This window comes from Oncorhynchus gorbuscha, linkage group LG17 (assembly GCF_021184085.1).
Source record: "Oncorhynchus gorbuscha isolate QuinsamMale2020 ecotype Even-year linkage group LG17, OgorEven_v1.0, whole genome shotgun sequence".
NCBI lineage: Eukaryota > Metazoa > Chordata > Actinopteri > Salmoniformes > Salmonidae > Oncorhynchus > Oncorhynchus gorbuscha.
This window is the reverse complement of record NC_060189.1, coordinates 42,804,893-42,825,295: the sequence shown is the minus strand read 5'-3', so window position 1 is coordinate 42,825,295 and position 20,403 is coordinate 42,804,893. Positions and strand designations below refer to the sequence as shown.

The 20,403-nt window shown below is 42.4% G+C and overlaps 1 protein-coding gene across 1 annotated transcript; it reads right to left on the bottom strand.

Moving 5' to 3' along the window:
• Positions 1-1,003: 1,003 nt before the first annotated feature.
• On the bottom strand, positions 1,004-2,990 carry myct1b (myc target 1b). Its single transcript, XM_046309271.1, has 2 exons — positions 2,784-2,990; positions 1,004-2,147 (listed from the first exon to the last, which is right to left on the bottom strand). Exons 1-2 carry the CDS (start codon positions 2,836-2,838, stop codon positions 1,570-1,572), a joined length of 633 nt encoding a protein of 210 aa, XP_046165227.1. The 5' UTR covers positions 2,839-2,990; the 3' UTR covers positions 1,004-1,569.
• Between the last annotated feature and the right edge of the window lie 17,413 nt (positions 2,991-20,403).

The window sequence follows — 20,403 nt, the reverse complement described above, 5'->3', positions numbered from 1 at the left end:
AATAATCAGAAATAATTTAGCAACAAAAACAGAAATATATAAACTCAGCAAAAAATGAAACGTCCTCTCACTGTCAACTGCATTTATTTTCTGCAAACTTAACATGTGTAAATATTTGTATGAACATAACAAGATTCAGCAACTGAGACATAAATTGAACAAGTTCCACAGACATGTGACTAACAGAAGTGGAATAATGTGTCCCTGAGCAATGGGGGGGTCAAAATCAAAAGTAACAGTCAGTATCTGGTGTGGCCACCAGCTCCATTAAGTACCGCAGTGCATCTCTTCCTCATGGACTGCACCAGATTTGCCAGTTCTTGCTGCAAGATGTTACTCCACTCTTCCACCAAGGCACCTGCAAGTTCCCAGACATTTCTGGGGGGATTGGCCCGAGCACCCACCCTCCGATCCAACAGGTTCTGTCTGGTCCAGCAACGGTGGGTTTGTGCCCATAGGCAACGTTGTTGCCGGTGATGTGGGGTGAGGACCTGCCTTACAACAGGCCTACAAGCCCCCAGTCCAGCCTCTTAGACTGAACGTAATCAGCGGACAGTCTGAGCACTGATTGAGGGATTGTGCATTCCTGATGTAACTCGGGCAGTTGTTGTTGCCATCCTGTACTTGTACCACAGGTGTGATGTTTGGATGTACCGATCCTGTGCAGGTGTTGTTACACGTGGTCTGCCACTGCGAGGACGATCAGCTGTCCATCCTGTCTCCCTGTAGAGCTGTCTTAGGCGTCTCACATTGCAATTTATTGCCCTGGCCACATCTGCAGTCCTCATGCCCCCTTGCAGCATGCCTAAGGCACGTTCACGCAGATGAGCAGGGGCCCTGTGCATCTATCTTTTGGTGTTTTTCAGAGTCTGTAGAAAGGCCTCTTTAGTGTCCTAAGTTTTCATAACTGTGGTCTTAATTGCCTACTGTCTGTAAGCTGTTAGTGACTTAACGACCGTTCCACAGGTGTACGTTCAATAATTGTTTATGGTTCATTGAACAAGCATGGGAAACAGTGTTTAAAACCTTTACAATGAAGATCTGTGAAGTTATTTGAATTTTTACGAATTATCTTTGAAAAAGACAGGGTCCTGAAAAAAGTGCGTTTCTTTTTTTGCTTTTATGGAAAATCATACCTCTTCTCTACAGACATATCACAGAAATGTTCAGATGTATAACATGTAGATAGATCACATAAGACTGAATAATAATTACAACTTTATTAACAACTTTATCAACATATCACAGAAACGTGGGCCATAATAGACAATCCTCTCGAACCTTCATCTTCTTTTATATAGATTCCATTGGGATACACACCGTTCTTCAACATAAACATAACCTATGGTCAGTCAGAGCACAATCTATTTATTTAGATTTCTTAGATAGTAGACTGAATATAAGGCAGGTTGGACGATGGCCCAAAGAAGGACCAAAGGTCACCTTACTCAAAACTGAACAGTTCTCCATAAGACAGAGCCCCTATCTCTTCCAAAGGCCCCCAGTAGTAAAGCCTATACTGTAGTAACCAGTCAACCTATGTATCCCAGGCAGCATATGGTGACATCATCAGGTGCATGTCTCTTGAAAGGCATTGATGACACTGTCATATGTGGGAGGAGGAGTCTGTGTGGGCAGGAACCCTTTAAGACTGCTGTTTCCCAACCAAAACGAATTCCGTTGGGGTTGATTTGGCATGAGGGAGGCAGTATCTACTGCTGATGAATTGTTGGCAGTAGTGTCATGAAGAGGCAAAGTATCCTGGTTGTTAGTGTCACCCTCAGCCCCGTCACCTTGACCCATCCTGCTGCCCTTGGGCACTGGTCGGAAGGTGGATGATCCTGAGCTGGTCTTCTTCCCCAGTGGGCCAACCGGCTCCACCGATGGTTGTCTATATAGGCTCAGAATACCTCTTCCGAGGCTGTTGTCGCTGTGCCGGTCGAACACTGTGCTCCGGTAGAGGCCTTGGCAGTTGGCTATGGGGTTGTGTGAGCGCTGGGAGGTGGCTGAGCGGTGCTGCTGTTTGGGACGCCTGGTAATCCGGGTGGATGCTCTGCGTCTCGACAGCCATGTTAGGAGGATGTAGATCAGCGCTCCAATCAGGAGGCCCAACAACATGGACAGACAGAAGGCTAGGACTAGGTTCCCTGGAGGAAAAGGAGGAAGATATTAGACAACTTTTTTAGATTTTCCCTAATTTAATGTCATCGTATTTGAGGTGAACTGATACTGAGGGCAATCAAGTTGATATTTGGTTGTAATGACATCATTGCAACCAGTTTTGCCTGCTGGGGTTGATCAAAATGGAGTGGCAAGGAACTCACTTGTTGGATAAATTATTTTTCAGATTCAAAATGCCAGTATACATTCATTGGCAAATTGCAATTGATTGCTTCCATGGTTCACAATTTACATTTTCACAAATGAAAAACCAACAGTGGTAAATCGACTACTCGAAGATGGTCTCATATCACTTAATGGACAGACTGTAGGTAAAATTCAGACAATAACTTTGATAACACATTTACTGTGAACACAGAACTAAACAGAAGTTGAGTGGTCCTTTGGTAGAGCATGGTGCTTGTAACTCCAGGGTAGTTGGTTTGCTTACAGCGACCACCCATACGTAAAATGTATGGATAAAAGCGATAAAAGCGTCTGCATAATAGCATATATTAGTAGTAGTAGTATTATATAAGACTAATGCAGTCATTTAAAGATATAATACTCATATCCCTTAATGAAAAATAAACACATTAAAAAGGCAGGCTTAAAATTCTTACCAATGTTAAATGATTTTAGTATATCCAGAAATGGATTTGTCTCATTGAACGCCATTATACTAACGAAAAGAAAAGTAGTTCACATCCAAACTGAGAACACTGCAGCACATTGAACTGGACTCTTTTCAAGACAGGCTGTCTGCTTGGTCCATTTCTTCCTGTCTGTTTTGTTTGCAATAGTGGAAATGTTGCTGTCATGCTTCCTGCCTCTCTCTCTACTTTTTAAATTTAGCTTGTGCTTTTCTTATCTGCGTGGGGCAGAACTTTGGGAAACAAGGCTGCTTCCTCTGACATCATTTCCTCTTGATTAATGAACAATCAATGTTCCTCTTGAACAATGGCTTCTTGGCTCTGTTATGAAATACTGTAATTTACTTGTATTTGAATGGCAACGTTGTGACTTTTAGATCAGGAGCCTTTTTCATCTTATATAGAGTGTTTTAAGGGTATATTGTCTAAGGTATAGTGATAGGGGCAGTGAGGATATAGTGTACACAATAATCTCAATGTTTCCAAGTGTCTTGCAAGTGTTTCACAAGAGATATGTATGATAAGCAAACCTAACAAAACGTCACTATCCAATGGAACGTCTGCAGTGAACACTATCAAGTATACAGCCTCTGATGGGATTTCCTTCAATTGTTGTGCTCCCTAAACTCTAAAACTTCGTTAACTGCAGTGGCAGGGTTGGGGAGTAACAGATTACATGTAAGGGATTACAAAACACGGTAACTGTAATCCGTTACATTACCAGCAAAAATATTGTAATCAGATTACAGATACTTTTGAAAAAGTAGATTACTTAGAGGATTACTTTTAAATTCAGAAAGGATGTTTGCAAAAAATATATAATTGACACAACTGTTTTCTTAATGACATTCAAATCAGCATAGAACAAAGGTGCACATTTAAATTTATTCCACTTGAGCGAGTCTGACCACAAATCAGAGACACTATGATGACACACCAAATGTGTTTAATGGATTGCGGTAAAAGAGCAGGCTACAGTCCAAGCTATGTCTTCCAATGGTGCGACTGCTGCCGGCATCCAAAGATTATCCAACTTGAATAAATGCTTGGAGGTAAGGCCGACAGCAGGGGTGTAGTCTACGGTGATACTGATATCACTTATTATTGATATCAACATAGCACATTGATGTGAATCACAATGCTGCTCTCTCATTTAGCCATTCGCGAATTACGTATTTGAACCCAATAATGGTTGAATTCAAGAAGTTTAAACTGCCTATGTCACGCCCTGATCTGTTTCACCTGTCGTTGTGCTTGTCTCCACCCCCTCCAGGTGTCGCCCATCTTCCCCACTTATCCCCTGGGTATTTATACCTGTGTTTTCTGTCAGTCTGTACCAGTTTGTCTTGTTGTTCAAGTAAACCAGTGGTTTCTCAGCTCCTGGGTTTCCCCCAGTCTCTCTTTTTCTCGTCCTCCTGGTTTTGACCCTCAGCCTGTGGAATAAAAGTGGGGATTTTATTGCTCAATCTAATTCATTCTGATTTTAAAAATTATCCATAGGCCTAAAGGACACACGCTCGAACTCATACACTTTTGGTAGACTTAAAGGCTGCAACCTGTAGCTGCTACATCCATTTTTGGACTTGTAAATTACACTACTGTTCAAAAGTTTGGGGTCACTTAGAAATGTCCTTGTTTTCCATGAAAACATACATGAAATTAGTTGCAAAATGAATAGGACATATAGTCAAGACATTGACATGGTTAGAAATGATTTTTAATTGAAATAATAATTGTCCTTCAAACTTTGCTTTTGTCAAAGAATCCTCCATTTGCAGTAATTACAGCCTTGCAGACCTTTGGCATTCTAGATATCAATTTGTTGAGGTACTCTGAAGAGATTTCACCCCAAGTTTTCTGAAGCACCTCCCACGACAGCTCAATAGGGTTGAGATCCGGTGATTGTGCAGGCCACCAGCTGACTGCTTCTTCCCTAAATAGTTATTGCATGGTCTGGTTCTGTGCTTTGGGTCATTGTCCTGTTGTAGGAGGAAATTGGCTCTAATTAAGTGCCGTTCACAGGGTATGGCATGGCTTTGCAAAATGGAGTGATAGCCTTCCTTCTTCTAGATCACTTTAACCCTGTACAAATCTCCCACTCCCACAAATCTCCCACCAGCACCGAAGCACCCACAGACCATCACATTGCCTCCACCATGCTTGGCAGATGCCGTCAAGCACTCCTTCTGCATCTTTTCATTATTTTCTGCATCTCACGAATGTTCTTCTTTGTGATCCTCAAACTTAGATTCGTCTGCCCATAACAGTTGTGTTGTGACATGGTAGGGATGGTATAAGAAGTTAGCCCTATTTGGTAAAAGACAAAGTCCATATTATGGAAAGAACAGCTCAAATAAACAAAGAGAAACAACAGTCCATCATTACTTTAAGACATGAAGGTCAGTCAATACAGAACATTTCAAGAACTTTGAAAGTTTCTTCAAGTTCAATCGCAAAAACCATCAAGCACTATGATGATACTGGCTCTCATGAGGACCGCCACAGGAACGGAAGATCTAGAGTTACCTCTGCTGCAGAGGATAAGTTCATTAGAGTTACCAGCCTCAGAAATTGCAGCCCAAATAAATGCTCCACACAGTGCAAGTAACAGTAACAACATCAACTGTTCAGAGGGGACTGTGTGAATCAGGCCTTCATGGTTGAATTGCTGCAAAGAAACCACTACTAAAGGACACCAATAATAAGAAGAGACTTGCTTGTGCCAAGAATCACGAGTAATGGACATTAGACCAGTGGAAATTTGTCCTTTGGTCTGGAGTCCAAATTGGACATTTTTGGTTCATCCGCCGTGTCTTTTTGAGACAGAGATTTGGTAAACCAATGATCTCCACGTGTATTTCCCACCATAAAGCATGGAGGAGGAGGTGTGATGGTGTGGAGGTGCTTTGCTGGTGACACTGTCGTGATTTATTTAGAATTCAAGGCACACTTAACTAGCATGGCTACCACAGCATTCTGCAGCGATACGCCATCGCATCTGGTTTGGGCTTAGTGGGACTATAACTTGTTTTTCAACAGGACAATGACCCAACACACTTCCAGGCTGTTTAAGGGCTATTTGACCAAGAAGGAGAGTGATGGAGTGCTGCATCCGATAATCTGGCCTCCACAATCCCCCGACCTCAACCAAACTGAGATGGTTTGGAATGAGTCGGACCACAGAGTGAAGGAAAGCAGCAAACAAGAGCTCAGCATATGTTTGAACGCCTTCAAGTCTGTTGGAAAAGCATTCCAGGTGAAGCTGGTTGAGAGAATGCCAAGAGTGTGCAAAGCTGGCAAAGGGTGGCTTTTTGAGGACATATGACTCCATATGTGTTATTTCATAGTTTTGATGTCTTCACTATTATTCTACAATGTAGAAAAGAGAGAAAATAAAGAAAGCCTTTGAATGAGTAGGTGTTCTAAAATCTTTGACCGGTAGTGTGTATATATATCCAATGATTCTTGAAGAATATAAAGTATAAATGCCTCATGAGCTTATTTCAACTGTCACACTCCATGAAAACCCACAATATAAGCTTGTCTTTCTCCAATGTTTTGTAAACATTGTAAATGTTAACATACACTGTATAGCCTCATAACATGGTTAAAATAGTAATTTTGATATCATGGATGGTCAGTGCATCCATAGCTCTGTCTATTAATCCGATAGTTGTTACATTTCTCCCGGCCCATCCCTTAGTTTTTTACCAAAACATTTGTGTTTTCTTCTAATGCCTCTTAAGGGGAAAGTAATCTAAAAGTAACCGAATGTAATCAGATTATATTACTGAGTTTGAGTTATCCAACATTTACTCTACTGATGACAATTTTGGACAGGTAACTAGTAACTGTAACTGATTACATTTAGAAAGTAACCTACCCTGCGGTTTCCATGTCGGCTCCATTAATCTATTGACACTGTCACTAAATTGCTGGTATGAAGTGGTTGCCTAGATAAATAGACAGTTTCCCAAACTTTCCTGAATAAAAGTCCATTGATTTACTATGCAGCACTGTGTAGTGTGTACTGATAAGCGCACTGTAGGTCCATACAGTAGGGCAGACAAACTAGATAACCTACATTACTTGAAGAAATCAGAAGATGGCAGTGAAGTCAAATGATAGACAGATGCACATAAAAAACTAAAGTGTAAGGAAAGGAATGTTCCAATTTGACATGGCGCGAATAACTACGCGATAACATTAGCGCGAGGACCATTTTCTTCGTTTTTAATAGCAAACTACAAGGAAACTACAAGGAACTGAAATAGTATTTAATAATGCTACAATGTTTCACATAAAAAAATGTATAGTTAAAAATACGGCGACTGCTACAGAGTTTGATTGTTGCCATTGGCAACATCGTAACACAAGCACATACACTTCCTCCCCGAAGTTAATGCTTCATGCGCTTGCTGTAGGATTGACAGTAGGGGTAAGAAGCGTTTGAATGCTCTATTTAGTGCAACTTTTCACAGTTGCATTTCTTTTACTAGATTAATCAATTTGTGTCAATTTGTTTTACTAATGTGTTTACTACTGAGTATGTTCCGTTTTTTTTCTAGTTATTTCATATGGGAAGGAACATTTCTTGCCTAGCCAATAGATGCAATAGCTCGAGACGAGACAATTGACGCAATAGCTCAAGACAAGAACTCATAATGGAACCAATATTATAGCGAATTAATATGCAATGCCTTGTTGTTTGCAGTGTGACTCAAAATCAATTTTTTGACAGCTCGTTCATTTTTTGTTTATCCAGTCGATGCATGCACTGTAGGCGTGCTGTAAACTTCATGTCACTTTCATAGAGCATTTTCTGTTGACTCATGATTTCACAATGCTATTTCATTCATAGATACTAGGGGTTTTGGTAACACTTCCTATAGCGTACCTAGCCTCAATATAATGCATTATAAGCACATTTATAATGATTTATGAGCTATGAATAATGCTTTTATTTAGTTAATATTCATATATAAATACATACTTGACAGTGATAGATGTCACTTTCAAGGAAACACACTGACTGGCACATGTATCATCTCTCTCCTCTCTAGACAATGACTGGAAGGACAGCTGCCATTGGGTAGCAAAGCTGCTGTTCCCCTATCTGAAACCTGAGATTCGATTGGACCCTTTGCTGCAGTAGCCCAAATCAAGCCTCTGAGAGCTAGAAAGTGAAAGAGACGGAGATAGCGAGAGAGACACACCGAGAGGGAGAGAGAGACAGTCAGAGAAAGGAGGGGAGAGGAGGGGCGTGAGGGGATGCCCTCCTCAGAAAAGTAACGTGGGATGATCTCCTGTTGTCTCGACTGCATCAGTGTATCACCTGCTGTGGTCCGGACAGTAGCAGAAAAAACGACATGGCCTCACCATGGCAGTCCGGAAGAACCTCCAAGGACATTGCCAACCTGATGCAAAAACTGCAAAGTAGGTCTCATTCATTTGGGTACTATGGGGGTACTGGTACTTTGGATGTGTACAAAATGGCACCCGTTTCCCTGGCCTATATAGCCTACTATATAGGATAAAGGATGCCATTTTAGACAAACCTTTTTGTTAATATCCATTCGTTGCTGCTGTGCTATTATGCTGATTCATTACCTTGGCCATGTGCCTGCATGTCTGGAGTTTGCCAGGTGCATGTTGAGATATTACATTTAGGTGAAGTACTTTCAGAGAGAAGATATGCATGATTCTGAAAACAAGGCTGTGTTCGTAAATAGCCTTGTGTGTACTGCCACTGCAGTGCTGCCTGAGGGATAGGCTATGGAGAGAATTACTCCCTCTTCTTAGGATTGCCTACCCATTCATCCTATAACAGGGAATAAGGCACCTCTTTTGTTATCTTGTTGTTGAAGTCTTTCTTGAACTAAAGTAATTGATAATTGAATTAAGGTGACTGATGAGATGAATTTAGAGAATTCCTGCAACAGGAGTGGTCACCGTATCAAGGGGAAATGTTTTGATTTTAAAATAGCGTAATCAGAATGGATTATCATACAGTAAATGTGTCTGTTGGTGCCTGAGCCATGTACTACACAGCTCTGGTTGGTGCCATTGAAATAAAACACCATTTCCTGTTTGCTCTAAACCACACAAAATGTTCATGACACTTCCTCACTATCTATTAAATTATGTTCGTCTTAGTCACGGTCTTGTTTTCTAGAAGTAGAGCAATGCTACTTGGTGAAGTGTCAGAGATATGGTCGCCAGGCATCTCACACTTTACTTTGGTTGTCATGGAGCCCAATGGTTGCTACAATGAAACTTCATAGCTATCTGTTTGTCTTTGCTATCAGAACTTAAATGATCAGCATTAAACACAGTTTGTAGGAGTTTGCTTGGTTTTTACTTTGTGGTTGGCATATGCTTGGGTGCTAGTTCTTTTAGGTCAGGTATGACATGACTCAAGAGTAGGCCTAATTGGGTCCACCAAATTAGTACCTTTTGGGTATTGTAACTTCATATATTTTTTTAAATAATTCTGACATAAATAGCACCTGTTCAACTTTACATTTTCATTGTTAGAACATGGAGAAAACATGATGGTGAAAACTTGGAGAATGGTTTTGGTTATGTCGGTTAAAATCTTCCTAGAACTCTCAAAGGGTGCACGAAGGGACACGTCAAAATACTGAATTATGGCACATTAGCAAGTATTTATTCACATTAAAAAGAGTCATTGAATTTCCCAAGTGGTCTGTATTAAAGGGCACTTCATTCAACATAACAAGCTTTTAAAATGCAATATTGGTGCACAATTTCTACTTAAAATATCAAAGGGCCGCAAAAGGTACTCGTTTGGTGGAACGACCCTGTTCAGTTTTATAAAAGAACTGAAAGTGTGATTCCACAAACACAGACATGGGATGACCTATTTCAGAGTCTAGTCCTGGAAAAATTACAAATGAGGATTTACAAATAGGCACAGGCAATCTTGCTTAAAAGTCCAATTTAGTCTAAGAATAGGCTTGGAAACAAAGGCATTGGTTTCACTCTCTCGACTCATCCCTGCTGTGTCGGATGGTGCATATGATACCGTTGGTGTACTCCCTGTTTTATAGCCAGTCCTAAAATTATTAATTGATCTGTTCCCTGAAATGGACGTCAGTGGCCCAACCCAAAGTCTGTAACAAATCCACAGTCAGTGTGCTGGGCATGGGTAAAACCTGATACCATTCCTGTCTGTCCTTGGAAAGGCGTCAGATCAATACAGGGTGTCTCTCTGTTGGTGTTACCCTCCTGTTACAAGGGCATCAGGTCATCACCACCATCCCCTGATAGGGCCCATCCCTGAATTGAGAGTCTAGGTTTTTAGCTTGTAACTTGAACCTTCACCTATGGGACTTTTGCCCATAGAAATTCTAAATCCACCCCTAAATTGAGAGTCTAGTGTCTGTAGTCCCAATTATCTTCCTACCCCTTCCTCTTGGCCCCAACCTGTCAATGTTTGCAGATCCAAAGGGTCAAAAGCAGTGTATTGTTGGAACTCACAGGTCTGAAAACATCAAAGGGGTTAGGGTCAAGGGAAAGGGGTAGGTGGCAAATTGGGACCGAATTTGTGCTTGTAACCTGCACCATCACGTGTGGATGTTTTGTTACTGATAAAGTCAGCAGGCAGATTGTGTGTGTGTGTGTGTGTGTGTGTGTCGCTCATTACCATAGGTACTGTGTTATAAAACATCTGTGTGTGGTTGTACCACTGCTACCCGATAAGTAACTTCCAGCTCTTTGGGAGGATGGTTTTTTTTTCTGTTCGTTTATCTTGAGCTTTTTCTAATCTATGTCAAATTTGAACACTAAGTGTGGACATAAAGGGATACTTTGGGATTTACTTCCCCAGAGTCAGATGAACTCGTGGATACCATTTGTGGTCCTTCTGTAGCTCAGTTGGTAGAGCATGGCGCTTGTAACGCCAGGGTAGTGGGTTCGATTCCCGGGACCACCCATACGTAGAATGCACACATGACTGTAAGTCGCTTTGGATAAAAGCGTCTGCTAAATGGCATATTATTATTATTATTATTATTATTATATTATTATTATTATATTATATTATTATTATTTCTATGTCTCTGTGTCCAGTATGAAAGAAGTTAGAGGTAGGAAGTTTCGCAAGCCAATTAGCGTTGACTGGAAGTCTATGGGTATATTAAGCTAGCATGCTAATTTCCAAAATCTCAAAGTATCACTTTAATTGTGAGAAACAATAAGTGCCAATAGTCCAGAACACCTGCCATTTGAATGGACTGTATCTTCTCTTAGACGTTAAGTGCCCTATTTTAGGGAACTTTGAGCGGTTCTGGACATTTGGGTGTACCAGGCACTCTGTGAATTTTTTAGGGTCCAGTGCCTTATAGTGCCAGAAAGCCCCATCTGTCTGATTTCCGCTAACACTCAAGTCAGTGAAATGGGGCCAAATTTGTAGTCACTAAATATGATCCTATTTATTTTACAGTTATAAGAAAGGTGAACTCTTACAGTAAGTAATTTATCATTTGATTGTTACTATATTTTCAAAGCATTTCAGTCATCATTCCCCCACTTTTGTTTTACCAGAAAGGTGAGTTCCAGACCTTTCTAGAACTATGCAGCATTACTAGTTATTGTTTATTGCCATCTCGTGGAAAATAATTACTTTTGTGCATGTCTATTTAAGAGGAAATCTACATTTTGCCATAACGTTCAAGAGTTAATCATCATGTGGTTTTTGATATGGAGAGGCTCTCTTAAACTATACATAGCAGAATAGTGTCTGAATTGTATAGGTTGTGAGATAAAGTGAAAAGCTTGGTATTTTTATTATTTAATTTTTGTGAATAAGTCATAGTCTTTGAGAAAGATGTGATGTTGACTGAACATAGGAACGATAAAGGCTATCTATAGTTTTAAAACTTACCTCTGTGTGTGTGTGTGTGTGTGTGTGTGTGTGTGTGTGTGTGTGTGTGTGTGTGTGTGTGTGTGTGTGTGTGTGTGTGTGTGTGTGTGTGTGTGTGTGTGTGTGTGTGTGTGTGTGTGTGTGTGTGTGTGTGTGTGTGTGTGTGTGTGTGCATTTTAGAGTGCCAGTGTATTTGTGTGTTTGTGTGTGTGTTTTTGTTTGAAACCTTAGTTTGAAACCTTTTGCTTACCTACCGTGCCTAAACTGGATGTGTGCGTCCGTCCGCGTGCGCCATCGTGCGCAAATTGATTTTGTCCCCCCACACCAAACGCAATCACGTCACCAGGTTGAAATATCAAAACAAACTGAACCAATTATATTAATTTGGGGACACGTCGAAAAGCATTAAACATTTCTGGCAATTTATCTAGCTAGCTTGCAGTTGCTAGCTAATTTGTCATATTTAGCAAGCTTGCTGTTGCTAGCTAATTTGTCCTGGGATATATACGTTGAGTTGTTATTTTACCTGAAATGCACAAGGTCCTCTACTCGGACAATTAATCCACACATAAAACGGTCGACCGAATCGTTTCTAGTAATCTCTCCTCCTTCCAGGCTTTTTCTCCTTTGGACTTTATATGGCAATTGGCATCTAACTTTCATAATAAGGTGTATTACCAGAACTGCCCGACCTCAGTTAATCTTTCAATTACCCATGTGGGTATAACCAATGAGGAGATGGGAGAGGCAGGACTTGCACCGCATCTAGCGTCACAAATAGAACTGACTTCTATCTTAGCGCTTTGCAACGCAGACACTCGTTGGCGTGCGGGAGCAGTGTGGGTGCAATGATTGAATAACATGTATGTGTACATTTATTTTGCAATGAGAGCTGTGTGGTCAGCATGTTAGGCAATGCCCAGGCTTGAAGTGGGCATGTGCTAACCTGGCTCAATGTCAGTTGAAGGTAAAGCTTTTTTGCTTAGTCAATGACAATCTATTGTGCGTACATCTTACCAAACAGGGGGTTGGCTTATATGTTTTGACATTCACCTGCATGTTTGAGTGCTTGACAGGTAAACTCAACAGTGATCAAAAGCCTATTCATGTAGGCTACATTTACAGAAGTTACACAAGATGCAGTTCTCTATCCTTCCTCTTTCCCTGAAATGTCCATAATATTTTACCCCCTAATATATATTTTTTAACACCTAATTGGCTACTTCCTAATAAACTACTGCATTGCTGACATTCTTCTTCCCTCAATCACAACCAAGGTTGTGTCCCAAATGGCACCCTATTTCCTATATAGTGCACTACTTTTGGCCAGAGCCCCATGGGCCTTGGTCAAATGTAGTGCACTACATACGTAGGTAATAGGGTGCGATTTGGGACGCATTCTAAAGCTGGAAAGGGCCCCATCCTAAAGCTGGAAAGGGCCCCCATTCTATGAATGTACAGAAGGTACCCAGCTCTACCAGTAGCGGAGGTTACTGAGTTTCCATAGCTTGTGGCTGAAAGAAAGAGGTATTCTGTAGGTAGGTCACATCTGGAACAGATCAACATAATGGTAGACTTCAGGCCAGGGTAGTGTCATGCATTGTGGAGACCAACGTTGAAGTAGCTAGTTCATTAGGGCATGCAACAGAAAACGTCCAGGTACTCCCGCTCTGTCTGTTTTCTTTTGTTTGGTGCCTTATGAACACAACCCAGAACTTACAGGGAATACCACGTCTTGTCACAAAAAGGAGATATCCTGTGGAGAAAGTTACCACCTTCTGTCAGGCTGTTGGGGTACTGACGGATTGAATGGTCTCATCTTGATGATGATTTACGTAATTCTCTTCCTGACATGTTTTTTGGTTGGGCTCTTCGACTGGAAGCAAGTCCAGTACACTATACTGCAGAACCATGTGAAATTATGACAGGATTTATCCTCTAGTCTGCCCAATTAATTTGTGCTTCCTGAGAGTCAATATAAATTCTCTGTCACTTGCCCTTGGGAAACATTTGGCCTCAGACATTGGGAATCTGCATACCATTTACACACTGCTTTTGGCCGAAACATGTTTGCGCATGGTTAATGACTAAGTATTGAAATTGAACATTCATAGACAGTGCTGTCCATGTCATTTAATCCAAACATTTAGCATAACCATTGCATAACGTTAGACTAGAGCACCATGGAATCCATCCAGTCCGATAGATCCTCCTCATACGGATGGATGGGGACTCTCAGGTTACCACTGACATGTATTTTACTGCCAGGAGAGACCGGAGAGTAGAGTGGTGTGTATGACTAGCCCAGCCCACTCCAGACCGTCCAGCTTTCAGAATGACATGACTGACTGAGCCCTTATGGTTTCCCCTTTTATGGCTGGTGATGGTGGTCTAAGGAGGACTGCCAGTGAAGGGTTTCAAATCAAATTGTATTCGTCACATGTGCCGAATACAACAGGGTGTTGACCTGACTGTGAAATGCTTACTTACAAGCCCTTAACCAACAATGCAGTTCAAGAAATAGAGTTAAGAAAATATTTAATAAATAAACAAAAGTAACACAGTAAAATAACAATAAAGAGGCTATATACAGAGGGTAATTCAATGTGCGGCGGTACAGGTTAGTTGAGGTGACTATGCATAGATAATAAATGGCGAGGACAAACAAAGGGGAGGGGGAGGTCAACGTAAATAGTTGGGGTGGCCATTTGGTTAATTGTTCAGCATATAGCTTGGGGGTAGAAGCTGTTAAGGAGGCTTTTGGACCTAGACTTGGTGCTCCGTTACCGCTTGCTGTGCGTTAGCAGAGAGAACAGTCTATGACTTGGGTGACTGGAGTCTTTGACAATTTTTGGGCCTTCCTCTGACACCGCCTTGTATGTAGGTCCTGGATGGCAGGACCCATGCCAAATTTTTTCAGTCTCCTGAGGGTGAAAAGGGGTTGTCGTGCCCTCTTCATGACTGTCTTGGTGTGTTTGGACCATGATAGTTTGTTGGTGATGTGGACACCAAGGAACTTGAAACTCTCGATCCGCTCCACTTCAGCCCCGTCAATGTGAATGGGGGCGTGTTCAGCCCTCCTTTTCCTGTATTCCACAATCAGCTCCTTTGTCTTGCTTACGTTGAGGTGGAGGTTGTTGTCCTCGCACCACACTGCCAGTTCTCTGACCTTCTCCCCAAAGGCTGTTTTATCATTGCCGGTGGCCAGTGTTCGTCTGCAAACTTAATGATGGTGTTGGAGTCGTGCTTGGCCAAGCGTGGGTGAACAGGGAGTACAGGAGGGGACTAAGCACGCAACCCTGAGGGGCCCCCATGTTGAGGATCAGATGTGGCAGATGTGTTGTTGTCTACCCTTACCACCTGGGGGACGCCCGTCAGGAAGGTTCAGTTACAGAGTGAGGTGCTTAGACCCAGGGTCCTTAGCTTAGTGAGCATTGTGGGCACTATGGTGTTAAACGTTAAGCTGTAGTCAATGAACAGCATTCTCACATAGGTGTTCATTTTGTCCAGGTGGGAAAGGGAGGTGTGGAGTGTAATTTACATTACATCATCTGTGGATCTATTGGGGCGGTATGCGAATGGAATGGGTCAATGGTTTCCGGGATGATGGTGTTGATGTGAGCATGACCAGCCTTTCAAAGCACTTCATGGCTACCAACCTGAGTGCTACGGGGCAATAGTCATTTAGGCAGGTTACCTTCGCTTTCTTGGGTACAGGAACTATGGTGGTCTGCTTGAAACATGTAGGTATTACAGACTTGGTCAGGGAGAGGTTGAAAATGTCAGTGAAGACACTTGCCAGTTGCTCCGCGCATACTCTGAGTACACGTCCTGGTAATTTGTCTGGCCCTACGGCCTTGTGAATATTTACCTGTTTAAAGGTCTTGCTCACATCGGCTATGGAGCGCGTGATCACACAGTCATCCGGAACAGCTGATGCTCTCATGCATGCTTCAGTGTTGCTTGCCTCGAAGCGAGCATAAAAGGCATTTAGTTCATCTGGTAGGCTCGCGTCACTGGGTCTTCCTTTGTAGTCCGTAGTAGTTGGCGAGCCCTGCCACATCCGACGAGCGTCAGAGCTGGTTTAGTAAGATTCAATCTTAGTCCTGTATTAACGCGTTGCCTGTTTGATGAACCATCAAAGGGTATAGCGGGATTTAGTGTCCTGTTCCTTGAAAGCGGCAGCTCTAGCCTTTAGCTCAGTACGGATGTTGCCTGTAATCCATGGCTTCTGGTTGGGATATGCACATACGGTCCCTGTGGGGACGACGTCGTCGACGCACTTAATGATGGTGCTGGTGACTGAGGTCGTATACTCCTCGATGCCATTGGATGAATCCCAGAACATATTCCAGTTTGTGCTAGCAAAACAGTCCTGTAGCGTAGCATCCGCGTCATCTGACCACTTCTGTATTGAGGGAGTCACTGGTAGTTGCTGCTTTAGTTTTTGTTTGTAAGCAGGAATCAGGAGGATAGAATTATGGTTAGATTTGCCAAATGGAGGGCGACGGAGAGCTTTGTATGCGTCTCTGTATGTGGAGTAAAGATGGTCTCGAGGTTGTTGTTGGTTCTTTCCCTCTGATTGCACATGTGACATGGTAGAAATGAGGTAAATTGGATTTATGTTTGCCTGCATTAAAGTCCCCGGCAACTAGGAGTGGCGCTGCTGGATGAGCATTTTCTTGTTTGCTTATGGCCTTATACAGCTCGTTGAGTGCGGTCTTAGTGTGAGCATCCGTTTGTGGTAGATAGTGTGGTCTACAGCTTATCATGAGGTACTCTACCTCATGAGGTATTGAGACTTCCTTAACAATTAGACATCGCGCACCAATTGTTATTGACAAATAGACACACACTCCTGCCCCTCTTACCAGATGTAGCTGTTCTGTCCTGCCGATGCACAGAAAACCCCGCCAACTGTATATTATCCGTGTTGTCGTTCAGCCACGACTTGGTGAAACATAAGATATTACAGTTTATAATGTCCTGTTGGTAGGTTCGTCTTGAACGGAGATCATCCAGTTTATTCTTCTGTGATTGCACGTTGGCCAATAGAACGGATGGTAGAGGCGGGTTACCCACACACTGACAAATTCTCACAAGGCACCCCGATCTCCGCCCACTGTATTTCCGTCTTTTCTTCGTGCGAATTACAGGAATTTGGGCTTGGTCTCGGAGAAGTAGTATATCCTTCGCGTCGGACTCATTGAAGAAAAAATCTTAGTCCAGTTCGAGGTGAGTAATCGCTATTCTGATATCCAGAAGCTCTTTTCGGTCATAAGAGACAGTAACAGCAACATTATGACAAAATATGTTACAAACAATTCGAAAAAAACACACAGTTGGTTAGGGGCCCGTAAAACGGCAGCCTTCCCCTTCCGTGTGGGATCACTACCCTCCCTTACAGGAACCACAGTGAAAAGCATAGGGAGAGAACCCACCCACCAGATTTCATTCTGGTCCCTCACAATCAGCTTAGCACAAAAAGGTTGTATGCAGTTTGCTCTGTGGATTTGTGAAGTGGCACTGACATTTCTATGTCATATGGCTCTATATAGAGCCCAGTTGCCGTTTCTGACCAGACTTGTCTTGTGTTGCATTCATTTTCATTCATTCATACATTTGCAGGATATTTAGGCTACAGAGGAGGCTGGTGGGAGGAACTGTAATAGGACAGGCTCATTGTACTAACTGGAATGTAATAAATGGAGCGGTATCACACACATGGAAACCGCGTTTGACTCCGTTCCTTTATTACATTCCAGCCGTTACAATGAGCCCAAGCCATTACAATGAACCTGTCCTCCTATAGCTCCTCCTACCAACCTCTTCTGTAGATGTGAGAGAGTGGTGATTATTCTGTCAGTCTCCATACATGAGATCATATCAATCAAGCTTTAAGCTGTAAACTGTAGATCATTGAGTCTGAGAGCTCTACCCTGAGAGGACCTGGCAGCTGCTGCTGACACTGTCTGGGAGGTAGATTAGCGGAAGCTCTTAACAGCCGACCCCCCCCCCCCCTACTCTCTCTCTCTCCCTCCCACCCCCACACGCATAAATCATTGAATAATTGGACTTATTTTCTGTCATTGTAAAGCCACACACCAGATGTCACTGTTTCCTGTGCAAGTTCAGATGTTGCCTTATCAAACTTGACTGGTTGAAGTCAAGTGCAGAATCAGTCCAAGCCCTGTAACCCTATATCAACATTCTATGCTTGTCAGGACTACAAAGTACTGTTGCTGTCAGGTAAATGGAGCAACAGAGAGAGTGGGATTTTACAGTGGTCCCTGGTGACCTGCAGAAACCTTTGGAGCTGAACTACACTACAGTGTGCTTCTTGCCAAAGGTATCATCATTTCCTAAGATCGCTTAAAGTACAACATCACTCATGTAAATGACTTCTACTCTGGGGTTGATGGGGTTTGTGTTTGCTCCTGGGTCTATCCCCTTCAATGCCACATCCATATTGTAGTGCTTACCTACCGTATGGCAAACTAAATTGAATTAATTGTCTAATATATAATGCTGGAGGAAATGTGACCAGCTGCATGTGACCTGATATCAGATGCCCAGTAGATATATAGTCATGGTTTAGAATAGTCTTGCACAGTATCATTTTATCTAACTAGGCAAGTCAGTTAAGAACAAATTCTTATTTTCAATGTTGGCCTAGGAACAGCTCCTTGTTCAGGAGCAGAATGACAGATTTTTGCCTTGTCAGCTCAGGGATTTGATCTTGCAACTTTTCGATTGCTAGTCCAACACTCTAACCACTAGGCTACCTGCTGCTCCAAAAGCCTACTGATTCCCCTAAAATAGCACAATAACTCTCTCTGAGTTCAGGACTGGACAGCTCCTTCATACACTAGATGAATGTACAGTTTATTCAGCGAAACTTTATGAGTTTTCCATCCTCAATACCAGCAACATGCAATTCATGTACTTTTTTTCTTTCTATTTTTACTTTAAAAGCTTTTTCAGTCAGAACTGCCTGACTAACAGGGTCCTGTACTGTAGTACTGAAATGGTTTGATGAGCACTAGTCTAGTGTATATATAGTCGGTTAGAAAAAAGCTTTTAGAGGAATAGCTGCTGTGGTCCAGAAAGAATAAAAGGCTTTCTGTGTTGCATATGACAAGCAACCAGGTACTAAATGATATTCATTCTATTTTGTGTTTTATTCAGGACGGTGGTGCTGTATTAGACTGGTCCCAGATACACTTTATATACAAAAGTATGTGGACACCCCTTTGAATTAGTGGATTCCGCTATTTCAGCCACACCCGTTGTTTGCATGTGTGTCAAATCGAGCACACAGCCATGCAATCCACATAGACAAACACTGGCAGTGGAATGGCCTGACTAAAGAGTTCAGTGACTTTCAACGTGGCACCGTCATAGGATGCCACCTTTCCAACAAGTCAGTTCATCAAATTCCAGACCTGCTAGAGCTGCCCCGGTCAACTGTAAGTGATGTTATTGTGAAGTGGAAACATCTAGGAGCAACAGCGGCTCAGCTGCGAAGTGGTAGGCCACATAAACTCACAGTGCTGAAGCAGTACACTCACTACCAAGTTCCAAACTGCCTCTGGAAAAAACGTCAGCACCAGAACTGTTTATCGGGCACACAAGCCTAAGATTACCATGCACAATGCCAGGCGTCAGCTGGAGTGGTGTAAAGCTTGCTGTCATTGGACTCTGGGGCAGTGGAAACGCGTTCTTTGGAGTGATGAATCACGCTTCACTATCTGGCAGTCTGATGGACGAATCTGGGTTGTGCGGATGCCAGGAGAATGCTACCTGCTCCAATGCATAGTGCCAACTGTAAAGTTTGGTGGATGAGGAATAATGGTCTGTGGCTGTTTTTCATGGTTCATGCTGGGCCCATTAGTTCCAGTGAAAGGAAATCTTAACGCTACAGCGTACAATGACATTATAGATGATTCTGTGCTTCCAACTTTGTGGCAACAGTTTGGGGAAGGCCCTTTCCTGTTTCAGCATGACAATACCCCCGTGCACAAAGCGAAGACCATACAGAAATGGTTTGTCGAGATCAGTGTTGAAGAACATGACTGGCCTGCACAGAGCCCTGACCTCAACCCCATCGAGCACCTTTGGGATGAATTGGAATGCCGACTGCGAGCCAGGCCTATTCGCCCAACATTAGTGTCCGATATTAGTGACAACTCAGGGGATGAGCAAGTTATGGTAGTCGATGTAGGCTTTTCCCCCAAACAAAAGTGAATTGTTGCTAACTCTTTAGGATAGATTAAGTATTTTTAACAGTGTTGAGGGTTTTTGAAAGGGATTTTGGCAATAAGCGTCTCTGTTTTCAGTATGAAGTAAGTTGGAGAAGTTTCGCGTGGTAATGCTAACTAGCGTCAGCGCAACAACTGGAAGTCTATGGGTATCTACTAGTTCGCAAAATGACCTCTTACTTCCTTTGTACTGGACATAGAGACATAAAAATGGTATCCACGTGTTCCTCTGACTCTGGGGAAGTAGATAAAATCCTGAAGTATCCCTTTATCATTTTAACACTAACACTTCCATGTTCCATCCAATCTATAGCCTTTAAAGGGGAAGGGGAACACTAGAACACCAGGCAATTGTAACTGTCAATCTAAAGTGTTTCCATTCCCCTTTAATCTTTTTAACATCACGGTCATTAGTATAGTGAAGCTACTGTATACAGACAAG